The sequence below is a fragment of the Oncorhynchus kisutch genome, unplaced genomic scaffold (assembly GCF_002021735.2).
Source record: "Oncorhynchus kisutch isolate 150728-3 unplaced genomic scaffold, Okis_V2 scaffold836, whole genome shotgun sequence".
NCBI classification, from domain to species: domain Eukaryota; kingdom Metazoa; phylum Chordata; class Actinopteri; order Salmoniformes; family Salmonidae; genus Oncorhynchus; species Oncorhynchus kisutch.
In genome coordinates, this window is record NW_022262781.1 from 99,452 (window position 1) to 113,763 (window position 14,312).

Consider the following 14,312-nt stretch of genomic DNA (forward strand, 5'->3'; position numbering starts at 1 on the left):
TATATGATCATTAAGGCCAGATCGTTCTTCAAGATGTTCAGACGTTCATAGGTGACAAGCAGGGTCAAATAATAATCACAGTGGTTATAGAGGACACATGTCAGCACCTCAGGAGTAAATGTCAGTTAACTTTTCATAGCCCAGCATTCAGAGGTTGATGGAGAAACGAAACAGCAGGTCCCGGGATAAGGTAGCATGTCTAGTGAACAGGTCAGGGTTCCATAGCTGCAGGCAGAACAGCAGAAACTGGATCAGCAGCACAACCAGGTGGACTGGAGAGTCTTCAGGCCAGGTAGTTCTGAGGCATGGTCATAGAGCTCAGGTCCTCACATGCCCCCTCCCTCCCGCACAGACTATTGAAGCATATACAGTACCAATCAAAAGTTTGGACAAACCTACCCATTCAACTTTTATTTACTATTTTCCACAATGTATAGTAATAGTGAAGACATCAAAACTATGAAAAAACACATGGAATCATGAACCAAAATTGTGTGAAACACAAATATATTTACAATTTTAGATTCTGCAAAGTAGCCACGCTTTGCCTTGATGACAACTTTGCACACTCTTGGCATTCTCTCAACCAGCTTCATCGGGAATGCTTTTCCGAACAGTCTTGGAGTTCCCACATATGCTGAGTACTTGTTGGCTGCTTTTCCTTCATTCTGCAGCCCAAATCACCCCAATTTGGTAATTGGTTTTTTATTAGGATCCCCATTAGCTTTTGCGATAGATACTCAATACTTCTTGGTTTTAAATGTTGGTGGCAGTTGTGGAAAGAATATAGCAGCAATTATTAAAAATGCTATTGCTGATTAGGCCATTTTCCCCTTTAACCAGGTGGCCTATCCAATAGGAACTCATGTACCATATGGACACATTAACAATGTCTATCAACATTTTTTCCAGTTCAAGTTTAAGTTGAGCTTGCCTGTCAATTACCAAAATTATTCTTCAGTAAATTACCAGTAGCGCTGCAACCATATGACAGCTCCAATTAGTCCCTTAGCGTGAACGAGAGGCTTGAAGACTCATTACTATTTGGAGCACACAGTTCATAATTTGCTGTAGGGGAACAATTGGGCATTATCAACTGAAACACAATGAATACATATTTAGTAGGTGTCAGTAAAAGCTGAACTTCCCATCACAGCTGGTTGACAGGTTTGATTGACCTCTAGGCTGTCTAATAAACTTGTGATGCACAGAGTAAAGGTACACATCAACTGTAGTTAACATTTCAACCCTATGGAGCTTGTGTTGACAGTTGGTCGCTTTATTGACATGGCACTATAAGATACAGTAAAGGACACCCTCTGTGGTCAGAGGTAAAATCCTTCATAAACCTCATGTTAAACTTCTATTGTTGTGACCCTCAGCCACTAGTAGGTCTACAATTAACACTATTTATCACTGGTATGAAGATGATCAGTAAGAGAGCGCAAAGAACCTGAAGACTGATACAACATCCATTAATACAACATCCATTAATACAGGTCAACACTTAAAACAACCTTTAGTGATATTTTTTAATTGTTTTACAAGAAGCCTTGCCTCAAATACAAGTAGTGTTGTCAACAGAAACATCTCAAGACACCAGTTTAACACTCTCCCCTCCCTATAAATGCAAAGCCAGTAGGATCTAGCAGAGTAGCCAGGAGTCCTGGTCTGAGGCTGGAGGCCGTAGCCTGGGGATGAAAGTAGTTTAGCTCTGGCCTCCCAGGGTGTGCTTGTCAAACAGGTACTCTGCCATCTTGTTTTTGACAGCATCCATCTTGGTGAGGTTGGTGATGTAGTCACCCAGCTTCTTAATGGCCTCCACCTGCTCATTCAGGTAATGGGTCTCCAAGAAGTTGCACAGCTAAAGAGCAAAAACAGGTCAGACAAGAGAATGACTACAGCCCATTGTAGATACAGTAACACACAAGAGCCTGGTGGTAATGGACTAAGGGAAGATAATGAGGTGTCTGCAGTTTATTATTTAACTAGGCAAGTCATTTAAGAACAAATACTTATTGACATTGGCATCCTAATGTGGAACAGTGGGTTAACTGCCTTGTTCAAGGGCAGAACATATTTTTACATTCTCAGCACCGGGATTCAAACCAGCAACCTCTTACCGGCCCAAAGCTCTAACCACTAGACAACCTGCTGCACTTTTTGCAAACTTTTGCATTAACGGCATAGTGTGCATCTTTTGACTATTGTGTGCATGTGAAGCAGGTCACAATCATGTCATTAATTAGTAGAGCTACAACAACCTGATCATCTCCTGAGACAGTACCTGTATTCTATGTGATACATGTGTTTCCACCATAACTTACATGGGGGTCACCCTTGTCAGAGGCAATCTTGTGCAGGTCCAGCAGGGCCTGGTTCACATTCTTCTCCAGCTGCAGAGCACACTGCATGGCCTCCAGCCCATTGCCCCACTCATCACGTTCTGGCTTCTACACAGGACAGAGTGAACACAGAAATGTTAATGACCACTAGCAGATGTTAAGGTGAGGATTACGTTTAGTTACACCCCTTACACTTTCAGTTCAGTGGTTAGAGGCAGTATGTTCAGGACTCCAGGTTATCTAGATCAACATACTCCATGGAGGAGAGTGTGTACAAGTGGTAAAGACATTTATTTCAGTCTACAATCTAAATGTGTTTTTCGACGCTCAGGTGCTCACCTTGATGTCCTGGAGTAAAATGCGTCCACCTCTCTTGTTCTGGAAGGAGAGTAGCTTGTCGGCGTGCTCCCGCTCCTCGTCGCTGTTCTCCTTGAAGAAATGCGCGAAGCCAGGCAGAGCCACATCGTCACGGGAGAAATAGAAAGCCTGGGTGGATAAACAAAACAGTAACAGAGCATTATGTTCTTGTTGTGGCAACTAAACTTGATGACAAAGGCATGAATCAGTCTAGTCTGTAGTCTACTTTGTAACCTGCCAATTAAACGGTCAAGGAGTTGTTACGCACTCTGTCAAAGATAGATTGCCGGCTGCATTTGAAAAAAAAAAAAAAGAATATACACTTCACGGAATTTCTTGGCTATTAATTATCTAGGCCAACAGAATAAAAAGGTGAAAAAGAGGCATTTAGGCCCAGGAATAATACAGGTAAAACAAAACGGTAATCTTGGTAAACTCCTTACCATTGAAGTGTAGGTGTAGGAGGCAAACATCTCCAAGTTAATCATCCGGTTGATAGCAGCTTCGCAATCGTGGTGATAGTTCTGGCGGATCGGAGACTCCATTTCGGCAGATTTTCTTTAATATCTAAATAAAGGTACAAAAATAGAGTTTCTTCGACTATTTTGCTATTACAGTTCAAGTAAGTGCTATGTCGACAACCAGGAATGTTCTATGATGCGGGACGAAGGCAGAGGAGTTCCGTTCAATCACTGTTGAAGCAAGAACTTCTTCATGCGTCTTCGCAGACTTGTGAACTGGAAGGAGCCTTGTTCACTCTATTTATTGTTCCAAACGGAATGCGTCAGTGAAATCCACCCTCACAGAGCGTAGCCAAACACCTTTAGAATTTCAACAGGAACTAGGCGGGTCATTTAAAGACCAGCCCACTCATACACATGACCAGAAGCAAAGATTACTTTTTATATTGACAAGAGAGCCGAGTGACCACTCTAACAATGGAAATAGATGTGCTCAACGAATGAAGACAGGCAAGATCAGGTGGGACCATTCTAGCCAATGAGAGGGCAGGTACGCGTGTGAACAACACACACAACTAAACATATTTTTCTCAAAGTTTCCGGAATGCCACATGCATCCACATCTGAAGCAGTAGTATCAGCCAAAAGCAATGCTATAGTGCAGGTCTAACAACAGCGGTTATTGTTGAAAAATGTGTGTGTTTGTTATATCCTTAGAATACAATTGGAAGACTTGGAAAATCCATTCTAATGTTAGGCTAATTGAGAAATAGTCTTCGTCTATATTTGATTTAGGATATATAAGGAATTGAACTTTGAGACACAGGTCTGTAAACTTCTGTTTCATTCTCTAAGAGCACATGTTTCAGTAACACATGAAGCTTAATTATTGACCTTTTCCAGAATGCAGTCAAAAGAAAAACCTTGCTTTATTCGAACCAGCTTTGTTCGAATACTCATACTAACCGCACTAACCATACTACTTGTGATGTAAGTGGAGTATATAGTATGTTTACTGGTCATAGTATGGATATAGTTAGTATGCCAGATTAGCCAAAATATGAACTTTTCAAGCAGTGGACATTATGTCCGTGCTTTCAGGGCCCGTAATGCAATTCTTCAGAAAACAGGCGTGGCCTCATAACATTTTAAGAAAATGGCAGAAAATATGGTGCCGAAGTGAGACGAGAGCGGATACAATTTCAGTGCTATAACTAATTATGACAAAATTTTAGCGATGTAAAGAATTTTCAAATAAGTTACGTTACAATATCTTTGCTACGCTATCCTTACGAAACGCGTAGCATATCATTGCAGCAGTATGTACCGTTATTGTAACGGCGTTCGTCTGTTGAAAGAGGAGCGGACCAAAATGCAGCGTGGTGGTTACTCATGTTCTTTAATGAAAATGAACAAACGAACAATACAAAACAACAAACGTAACGCGAAAACCTATACAGCCTATCTTGTGACAACTAACACAGAGACAGGAACAATCACCCACAAACACACAGTAAAACCCAGGCTACCTAAATATGGTTCCCAATCAGAGACAACGATAATCACCTGACTGATTGAGAACCGCCTCAGGCAGCCATAGACTATGCTAGACACCCCACAAAACCCCAAGACAAAAACGCACCACAAATACCCATGTCACACCCTGGCCTGACCAAATAAATGAAGGCAAACATAATATACTACGACCAAGGCGTGACAGAACCCCGCCCCCCCCTAAGGTGCGGACTCCCGGACGCACATCAAAACAATAGGGAGGGTGGGCGTCTGTCCACGGTGGCGGCTCCGGCGCGGGACGTGGACCCCACTCTATCAATGTCTTAGTTCCTCCCCCTCGCGTCCTAGGATAGTCTGCCCTCTCCGCCGACCATGGCCTAGTAGTCCTCACCCAGAACCCCACTGGACTGAGGGGCAGCTCGGGACTGAGGGGCAACTCGGGACTGAGGCAGCTCGGGACTGAGGAGTAGCTCGGGACTGAGGAGTAGCTCGGCACTGAGGGGAAGCTCGGCACTGAGGGGAAGCTCGGCACTGAGGGGAAGCTCGGCACTGAGGGGAAGCTCGGCACTGAGGGGAAGCCCGGCACTGAGAGGAAGCCCGGCACTGAGAGGAAGCTCAGCACTGAGAGGAAGCTCAGGCAGGTAGTTGGATCCGGCAGATCCTGGCTGGCTGGCAGATCTAGAAGAGTCTGGTTGACTGGCGGATCTGGAAGAGTCTGGTTGACTGGCAGATCTGGAAGAGTCTGGGTGACTGGCAGATCTGGAAGAGTCTGGCTGACTGGCAGATCTGGAAGAGTCTGGCTGACTGGCAGATCTGGAAGAGTCTGGTTGACTGGCATATCTGGAAGAGTCTGGCTGACTGGCAGATCTGGAAGAGTCTGGCTGACTGGCAGATCTGGAAGAGTCTGGCTGACTGGCAGATCCTGGCAGACTGACGGATCTGGCTGCTCCATGCAGACTGGCATCTCTGGCTGCTCCATGCAGACTGACAGCTCTAGCTGCTCCATGCAGATTGACATATCTGGCTGCTCCATGCAGACTGACATCTCTGGCTGCTCCATGCAGACTGACATCTCTGGCTGCTCCTTGCAGACTGACATCTCTGGCTGCTCCATGCAGACGGACAGCTCTGGCTGCTCCATGCAGACTGGTAGCCCTGGCAGCACCATGCAGACTGACATCTCTGGCTGCTCCTTGCAGACTGACATCTCTGGCTGCTCCATGCAGACTGGAATTCCTGGCTGCACCATGACCATGCAGACAGACATCTCTGGCTGCTCCATGCAGACTGACAGCTCTGGCTGCTCCATGCAGGCTGACAGCTCTGGCTACTCCATGCAGACTGACAGCTCGGGCTGCTCCATGCAGACTGACAGCTCAGGCTGCTCCATGCAGGCTGGCAGCTCAGGCTGCTCCATGCAGGCTGGCATCTCTGGCTGCGCTGAACAGGCAGGAGACTCCAGCAGGCTGTAGAGGAGGAAGGCTCTGGCAGCTCTGAACATGCGGGAGACTCCGGCAGTGCAGGAGAGGAGGAAGGCTCTGGCTGCGCTAAACAGGCGGGAGACTCCAGCAGCGCTGTAGAGGAGGAAGGCTCTGGCTGCGCTGAACAGGCGGGAGACTCCGGCAGCGCAGGAGAGGAGGAAGGCTCTGGCTGCGCTGAACAGGCGGGAGGCTCCGGCAGCGCTAAACAGGCGGGAGACTCCGACAGCACTGGAGAGGAGAAAGGCTCTGGCAGCGCTGAACAGGCGAGGCGCACTGAAGGCCTGGTGCGTGGTGCTGGCACTGGTGGTACTGGGCCGAGGACACGCACAGGAAGCCTGGTGCGGGGAGCTGCCACCGGAGGACTGGTGTGTGAAGGTGGCACAGGATGGACCGGACCGTGAAGGCGTACTGGACAGCCTGAGAGCAGGACTGGCACAGGACGTGCAAGGCTAGGGAGATGCACAGGAGGCCTGGTGCGTGAGGCTGGCACAATCTTCACCAGCCGACTAACACGCACCTCAGGACGAGTATGGAGCGCTGACCCAGGTGCCATCAAATCCCCGACACGCTCCGTCGGGCGAATATCTTGCATACTACGCCAAATCACCTGCTCTCTCTCTTCACTCTCCTCCAATTCTATTAACACCTCCTCGAGTGTCTCCTCATCTCCCATCCGTGCACTCTCCTCCATTCTGTCCAATATTTCCTCTACCCTCTCAGACTCAGCCCTCAGCTTCGCCGATAGCTCCGATAACATCCCTGGCTCCTTACGGTAAACAGGGGGAGTTGGCTCAGGTCTGACTCCTGACTCTGCCACACTCTCCCTGAGCCCCCCCCCCAATACATTTTTGGGGCTGACTCTCGGGCTTCCTTCCGCGCCGCCGTGCTTGTCTCTCCAACTCCATTCTCCTATAACCCTCTTCGCACTGCTCCAGCGAATCCCAGGCGGGCTCCGGCACTCTTTGGCTAGATCATAACAAGATCATAACAAGGTCAGAGTCCAGGAGGTACAGAGTGGCAGGCAGGCTCGAGGTCAGGGCAGGCAGTATGGTCAGGGCAGGCGGGTTCACAGTCAGGGCAGGCAAGGGTCAAAACCGTGAGGACAAGCAAGACAGAGCTAAGAAAAAGCAGGGACACGGGTTAATGATAAGGGAATTATATGCTTAAAGGTAATGATTAAAATAGTCCACCCTGAAACCATATAATTGTATGAAATGTATTAGAATCATAAAACTATAATCTGCTCAGGCTTGTTCTTTCTAATTGTGCCAACAACGGTGATCTTCCTCTTCATGAGCTGCTGCCTGAGTTCATAAGAGGTGAGGAAATTGTCACACGTGACATTGTGCCACCTTAGTTCATCTGTCACATCAAGCACAACCCCCATCCCCTGGTTCTTCTCTGGGCCCATACCGGTCGGCTTCCCTGTGTAGACTTGCATCTTCCAAGCGTAGCTGGATTGTGCTTCACAGGCCACCCATATCTTGATTTCAACCTGACGATCACTGACTTCATGATTCAACCTTTTTTTTCTTTTTTTTCTCAGTTGTGTTGAAAGCACCATCAATCCAGAGAATGCCAGAATTTGATGACAAATTTTTCCCACGAAGGACCGCCGCTCCACCTTCCCGTTCATGTGAGCACATCACAAACAGGTGAGTCCAGAAAGGCATAAATGATGTATGTAATATGTCTGTAATATGTACTATGTAATATGCCAGGAAGATATACATACTGTAGCTAAGAAGTTAATACCAAGTGTATGTTGTGTAGTAAGCTGTTAGTAGCCCATGTCCCTTCCGCTAATAATTGTGTCCTTTTCCCCCTCATAACTTAGCCTACTGTTCTGACTTGGAGGTGCACATAGCCTACAGCCTGTTTTAGAGACATGTCATCATCAAATATTGTCAGAGCTTTCATTGTCTGCTTATATGTCCCCTTTATTTATCCTATGGTTCTGACTTGGTGCACAGGGTGTACTGTACTTGGTGTACTGTAAGAATGGCCCATGATCAAATAGTTATATTGACTACGTTCGTCACCTCTGACATTAATGTCTTAATCGAAATTACGGATTGCCTCTTGTCTGCTCATCGTACCCTTATGCCATAATTTGTACTTTTCAATTGTCAGTAGAAACAACTGATTTGGCAAATCAGCCATATCAAATATGTGTTTTTTTAAAGGCAGTAATTGAGGCTGAATGAACTGTATTGCTGCCAGGTGTAGCAGTAGTAAGGTGTTGAGCCTGCTGTTGGAACAGCTTTATGTAGGCCCTAACAGTTTGGGCACCGTTAAAGTGCAATACATGTATTGTTTAGTGTGGTGTGGTGTGGTGTGGTGTGGTGTGGTGTGGTGTGGTGTGGTGTAGTTGCTTTGCTGGCATGCACATACATTTTTTCCCCACCAAGATTTACATGCTGAAATCGCCACTGATCGTATCATATTTCTCCAATGCCAAATCAGTGTGTCTTGTTTGCAATGAAACTGTCCCTGTTAGGAATCTGAGCTTGGCACGTTCAAAAGTTAGGCCTACCTTTCCACCCCAGACAGTAGGTCTACCGACTCAGAAAAACTCAACAGAAGGTCACAATGGTTTCCCAAAAAGCTGTTTGGGTTTAAACATATTTTGTACAGAAAGTAAATAGCTTAATCAATCTAAAGGCACAGAATTAGATTCCTTCCCAAGCAAATTACATTTTTTGCCTTCTCCACTATAGAAGATTGTAGCTCAGACTCTGAATGTCAAAGAAAATAAACATGCAGTCATGTCTTTCCAGGGTATTTTCAGCTTGTTTTTAGCATAAATCACAACGGACCGAAGTGCTGTTATACATCACTGTATGTAACTGGATCTGTTTTATTTTATTCTAAATCTTAAGATAACAATGGGTAGGCCTGTGCTTTTTGACATTTTCTTCAATAAAAGGTAGGCCTATGGCATACCCTCTCATACCCCCTCAATTCCAGTACTGGTTTTAACTTAACAGCCCTTCACTGACATGGAGGGAGGATATTTAAAGAGTGCATGGTGGGTGGAGGAATTGAACGACAAATCTATGGATATAGCAGCCTATAGCCTAATTCTGTCTCTCAAACAGGTAGAGCTACCTCTTATTTCTTAATCAGAAAGGAAGAAATAGGCTCCAACACAAAGCCCTCTTGTTGTTAGTAAAGTCTAATTAAATGAAGACGGTTTAAATGAATTATTCATATTCCAATTTGCCAATGTTCTGCACTATCACCTGTCCATTTCCAATTGATTGTGCCGTGACTGCTGCTTCAAGTTTCAGCCCCACAATGTAAGTAACTAAAATCTGGCTTATTGTGATGTCAATGACTTGGATAAATACATCATGGGCAAGAAACATATTGTTTTTCTTCAAATCAATTATAGTAGTAGCAAGCTATCAAAGTTAAACTCCGGTCCTCAAATGCTCTCCTTCTCAAACTGAACAGAACATAGGCTATAGCCTAGTCTACGTGCAAGATGTTGCATTTTTTGGGACAAGGCCTTAATCAAAAAAAAAATTCTGAGGAATTCTTTGACTCTCCTCCTGAACTGCCACTGTAAGACTACACAGCACAGCATTGGTTAGGCAGCAAAAAACCCGGGTTTTGATCAGCAAGGGCAGAGCAGGCCTCAGGGTTGGAATATCCATTGCAGTGTGTAATGCAGTCTAGTTTTATTTATGCTATCCCAGCAGCTATCTTAGAAATATAACTTTTCTCTGTGCTTCTCTGAGGATGCACTTTGTAGCCTATAGCCTATAGTCTATGAATCATTTGATTGAGACCACGCTAAATAACCTTTAGGCACACGTCATATTTCACGCCCAGCAGAGAATCAGGTGTAATCGGGCATCGATATATAGCCTAATAAGCAACGGATTCTAAAACACTGAGAAATATTCACATTTCATCAATTACAAATTACATGACCCTCCCCTATTTTCGTTCAGGTACCCACCCTGTACATTTTTTTCCATCTCTTAGCATTACAATTTTATTGTGCAAACTAAGATGTTCTTAAGTTAAAGTTATAAACAAAAGTGATATTAATACTATAAATGATTAACCGTTACAGAATTCTTCTGAAAGGTGACACAGCGTTTTTAGGCTGTACTCTTTCCCCCTCCCCCTCTATTCCTATTTCTCTCCCTCCTTCCCACTCTTTCTCCTGTCATAACCTCCCTTTGGTTGTACTACAGTATGGACTGACTCAGGCTCTGCCTGGCTGTATTTCTGCCTTGTCATTGTGACTCTTGTCATTGTGACTCATTCTCATTCTGGAGTCTCAAGCAGAGACAGAAGAGGAAGCAAGATGTTCCACTCCCTCAATGGTTCTGTTTAAATGGAAGTCAGTGACTAAGCAGACCGCTATCGCATTGGTGTCTATGGAGTAACCCCCCCTTAAGCAGACAGTGGTAAATGGCCTGAGTGAACTTCCTTCATTTATCCACCATCTTTAGCCTGAAAGCCATTCTTTTCCGCTATCACCGTGACAATGGTGGAAGGAGACTAGGTCTCATGACTATTGAAACAGAATTGAGCGGTGATGAGGGCGAAAACGTGTTGAGACCAGGAAAAAAGGGAAGAAGGAGAGAACAGCAGTAACATACTATGTAACTTACTAAGGCATTTTAAACAAATAGCTGTAATATGGTTGTTTCTGATGAATGTTGGAGGGGAAATACACCAACTTTCCTGATCATTTGGCCAATATGCCCCAATCACAACTCAAGTAACAATATTTTTCAATATTACTTTAAACTGTTGTTTTAACTAACAAAAAAATCACCACCAAACCCCTTAGTTTTTCACACTCAATAGTTTCCCGTGTGTATCAAGAATGATCCACCTCATATAGGGACATCCAGCCAATTTAACCCAACTGCGGGAAGCATTAGATTCAACATGGGCCAGCAGCCCTGTAGACGCTGTCGACACCTTTTAGAAGTCCTTGCCCCAACGAATTGAGTATGTTCTGAGGGAAAAAGGGTGTTTGTAACTCAACATCAGGAAGTTGTTCTAAATGTTTTATACACTCAGTGTACATATACAGTGCAGTACAACAGTAATTTCCACCATTCTGATTTTCCCTATTTTTTGCATTTCCAGGTCCTGAGGCATCAAAGCATCACTCTTCCTTTAGCGCTCTAAATGAATCAACTGAAGACCAGCTGAACTTGAGACAGTTGGTACGTTGTAATTCTTTGAAAAAGTTCCCTTTTTCTGTGAAATTGGAAATCTCAATTGCATCCTCCTCACATCACTCCAAATTCTCAAGACTCATTGGTTGAGAAAAGCAGAACATTCTCCACTTTCCACCAATGTGTTCAATGACATGTATGAAAAGGCTCTGCTGAGATTCGAACTCAGGATCTCCTGTTTACTAGACAGGCGCTTTAACCAACTAAGCCACAGCGCCTGTCGATGCCAAGTATGTTGCAGGTAAGAACACCGCCACACGTATTTATATCAAACATGTCTCATTCATTTAACCCATATCTCTGTCTTGCAAAATCACGTCACAAAACAGATGTTATTACTAATATTGGAATCGATATGGACTCCTTCAATTGTCTAGCAACAGGGTTTGTTAAGCTATGTTTTGGGACCCAAAGTGGGCCTGAGTATGTGAGAGGTGGGCAGCGAGATATCAGTAAACATTTTGAGTCACAAGCTATTTCTTCTTCATTTCGGTCATCCGAGGACAGTACATTTTTCATTTGGGTCTCGAACTGAATAAACTCAAGATACTCTGACATGGATTCTTAAACTATGGTTTGGGTCCCAAAGTGGGAATATCGCGAGATATGAGTAAACATTCAGAATCATACACGATTTCTTCATCATTTTGGTCGTTTCGGGGAAACTACATTTCTCAGTTGGATCTCGAGATTAAAAATGGTAAAAACCTAAGAAAAAGCAGATGAATCAGTTAATGTAAGTAATTAACCTACCATGAGATGGGGACTTTGTCAAATGGAAGAGTTATTGAGTTTCTTAGCTCACACAGGAGGTTTCAACTCATTCAAAATACAACCCTTTTGAAATGGCAATTCTTTGCCGTGACCCGGATTCAGACCGGGGTTCCTGCGGCCACAACGCAGAGTACTAAACACTATACGATCACAGCGAGCTACCAAAGATTGCTTGTAAAGCCTACTCATGCTCTGACAGAGACCTGTACAAGTTGGCTGAACTCTTCCTTTAGCGCTCTAAATGAATCAACTGAAGAACCAGCTGAACTTGAGACAGTTGGTACGTTGTAATTCTTTGAAAAAGTTCCCTTTTTCTGTGAAATTGGAAAATCTCAATTGCATCCTCCTCACATCACTCCAATTCTCAAGACTCATTGGTTGAGAAAAGCAGAACATTCTCCACTTTCCACCAATGTGTTCAATGACATGTATGAAAAGGCTCTGCTGAGATTCGAACTCAGGATCTCCTGTTTACTAGACAGGCGCTTTAACCAACTAAGCCACAGCGCCTGTCGATGCCAAGTATGTTGCAGGTAAGAACACCGCCACACGTATTTATATCAAACATGTCTCATTCATTTAACCCATATCTCTGTCTTGCAAAATCACGTCACAAAACAGATGTTATTTACTAATATTGGAATCGATATGGACTCCTTCAATTGTCTAGCAACAGGGTTTGTTAAGCTATGTTTTGGACCCAAAGTGGGCCTGAGTATGTGAGAGGTGGGCAGCGAGATATCAGTAAACATTTTGAGTCACAAGCTATTTCTTCTTCATTTCGGTCATCCGAGGACAGTACATTTTTCATTTGGGTCTCGAACTGAATAAACTCAAGATACTCTGACATGGATTCTTAAACTATGGTTTGGGCCCAAAGTGGGAATATCGCGAGATATGAGTAAACATTCAGAATCATACACGATTTCTTCATCATTTTGGTCGTTTCGGGGAAACTACATTTCTCAGTTGGATCTCGAGATTAAAAATGGTAAAAACCTAAGAAAAAGCAGATGAATCAGTTAATGTAAGTAATTAACCTACCATGAGATGGGGACTTTGTCAAATGGAAGAGTTATTGAGTTTCTTAGCTCACACAGGAGGTTTCAACTCATTCAAAATACAACCCTTTTGAAATGGCAATTCTTTGCCGTGACCCGGATTCAGACCGGGGTTCCTGCGGCCACAACGCAGAGTACTAAACACTATACGATCACAGCGAGCTACCAAAGATTGCTTGTAAAGCCTACTCATGCTCTGACAGAGACCTGTACAAGTTGGCTGAACTCTTCCTTTAGCGCTCTAAATGAATCAACTGAAGAACCAGCTGAACTTGAGACAGTTGGTACGTTGTAATTCTTTGAAAAAGTTCCCTTTTTCTGTGAAATTGGAAAATCTCAATTGCATCCTCCTCACATCACTCCAAATTCTCAAGACTCATTGGTTGAGAAAAGCAGAACATTCTCCACTTTCCACCAATGTGTTCAATGACATGTATGAAAAGGCTCTGCTGAGATTCGAACTCAGGATCTCCTGTTTACTAGACAGGCGCTTTAACCAACTAAGCCACAGCGCCTGTAGATGCCAAGTATGTTGCAGGTAAGAACACCGCCACACGTATTTATATCAAACATGTCTCATTCATTTAACCCATATCTCTGTCTTGCAAAATCACGTCACAAAACAGATGTTATTTACTAATATTGGAATCGATATGGACTCCTTCAATTGTCTAGCAACAGGGTTTGTTAAGCTATGTTTTGGGACCCAAAGTGGGCCTGAGTATGTGAGAGGTGGGCAGCGAGATATCAGTAAACATTTTGAGTCACAAGCTATTTCTTCTTCATTTCGGTCATCCGAGGACAGTACATTTTTCATTTGGGTCTCGAACTGAATAAACTCAAGATACTCTGACATGGATTCTTAAACTATGGTTTGGGTCCCAAAGTGGAATATCGCGAGATATGAGTAAACATTCAGAATCATACACGATTTCTTCATCATTTTGGTCGTTTCGGGGAAACTACATTTCTCAGTTGGATCTCGAGATTAAAAATGGTAAAAACCTAAGAAAAAGCAGATGAATCAGTTAATGTAAGTAATTAACCTACCATGAGATGGGGACTTTGTCAAATGGAAGAGTTATTGAGTTTCTTAGCTCACACA

General features: G+C 44.0%; 1 protein-coding gene, 1 long non-coding RNA gene and 3 other non-coding genes across 5 annotated transcripts; 1 reads left to right on the forward strand and 4 right to left on the reverse strand.

The window, feature by feature from the left end:
- Positions 1 to 1,263: 1,263 nt before the first annotated feature.
- Positions 1,264 to 3,523, reverse strand: LOC116362532 (ferritin, middle subunit-like). The gene is made up of 4 exons (XM_031816616.1): positions 3,146 to 3,523; positions 2,685 to 2,831; positions 2,328 to 2,453; positions 1,264 to 1,864 (listed from the first exon to the last, which is right to left on the reverse strand). Exons 1-4 carry the CDS (start codon positions 3,245 to 3,247, stop codon positions 1,709 to 1,711), a joined length of 531 nt encoding a protein of 176 aa, XP_031672476.1. The 5' UTR covers positions 3,248 to 3,523; the 3' UTR covers positions 1,264 to 1,708.
- Positions 3,524 to 3,583: 60 nt separating this feature from the next.
- Positions 3,584 to 11,304, forward strand: LOC116362534 (uncharacterized). Its single transcript, XR_004207753.1, has 3 exons — positions 3,584 to 3,713; positions 7,706 to 7,814; positions 11,281 to 11,304. It is a non-coding gene; the product is annotated as an uncharacterized LOC116362534 (long non-coding RNA).
- Positions 11,305 to 11,516: 212 nt separating this feature from the next.
- On the reverse strand, positions 11,517 to 11,590 carry trnat-agu (transfer RNA threonine (anticodon AGU)). The gene has a single exon. It is a non-coding gene; the product is annotated as a tRNA-Thr (tRNA).
- Positions 11,591 to 12,582: 992 nt separating this feature from the next.
- Positions 12,583 to 12,656, reverse strand: trnat-agu (transfer RNA threonine (anticodon AGU)). The gene has a single exon. It is a non-coding gene; the product is annotated as a tRNA-Thr (tRNA).
- A 992-nt stretch (positions 12,657 to 13,648) lies between these two features.
- On the reverse strand, positions 13,649 to 13,722 carry trnat-agu (transfer RNA threonine (anticodon AGU)). Its single transcript has one exon. It is a non-coding gene; the product is annotated as a tRNA-Thr (tRNA).
- Positions 13,723 to 14,312: the final 590 nt, after the last annotated feature.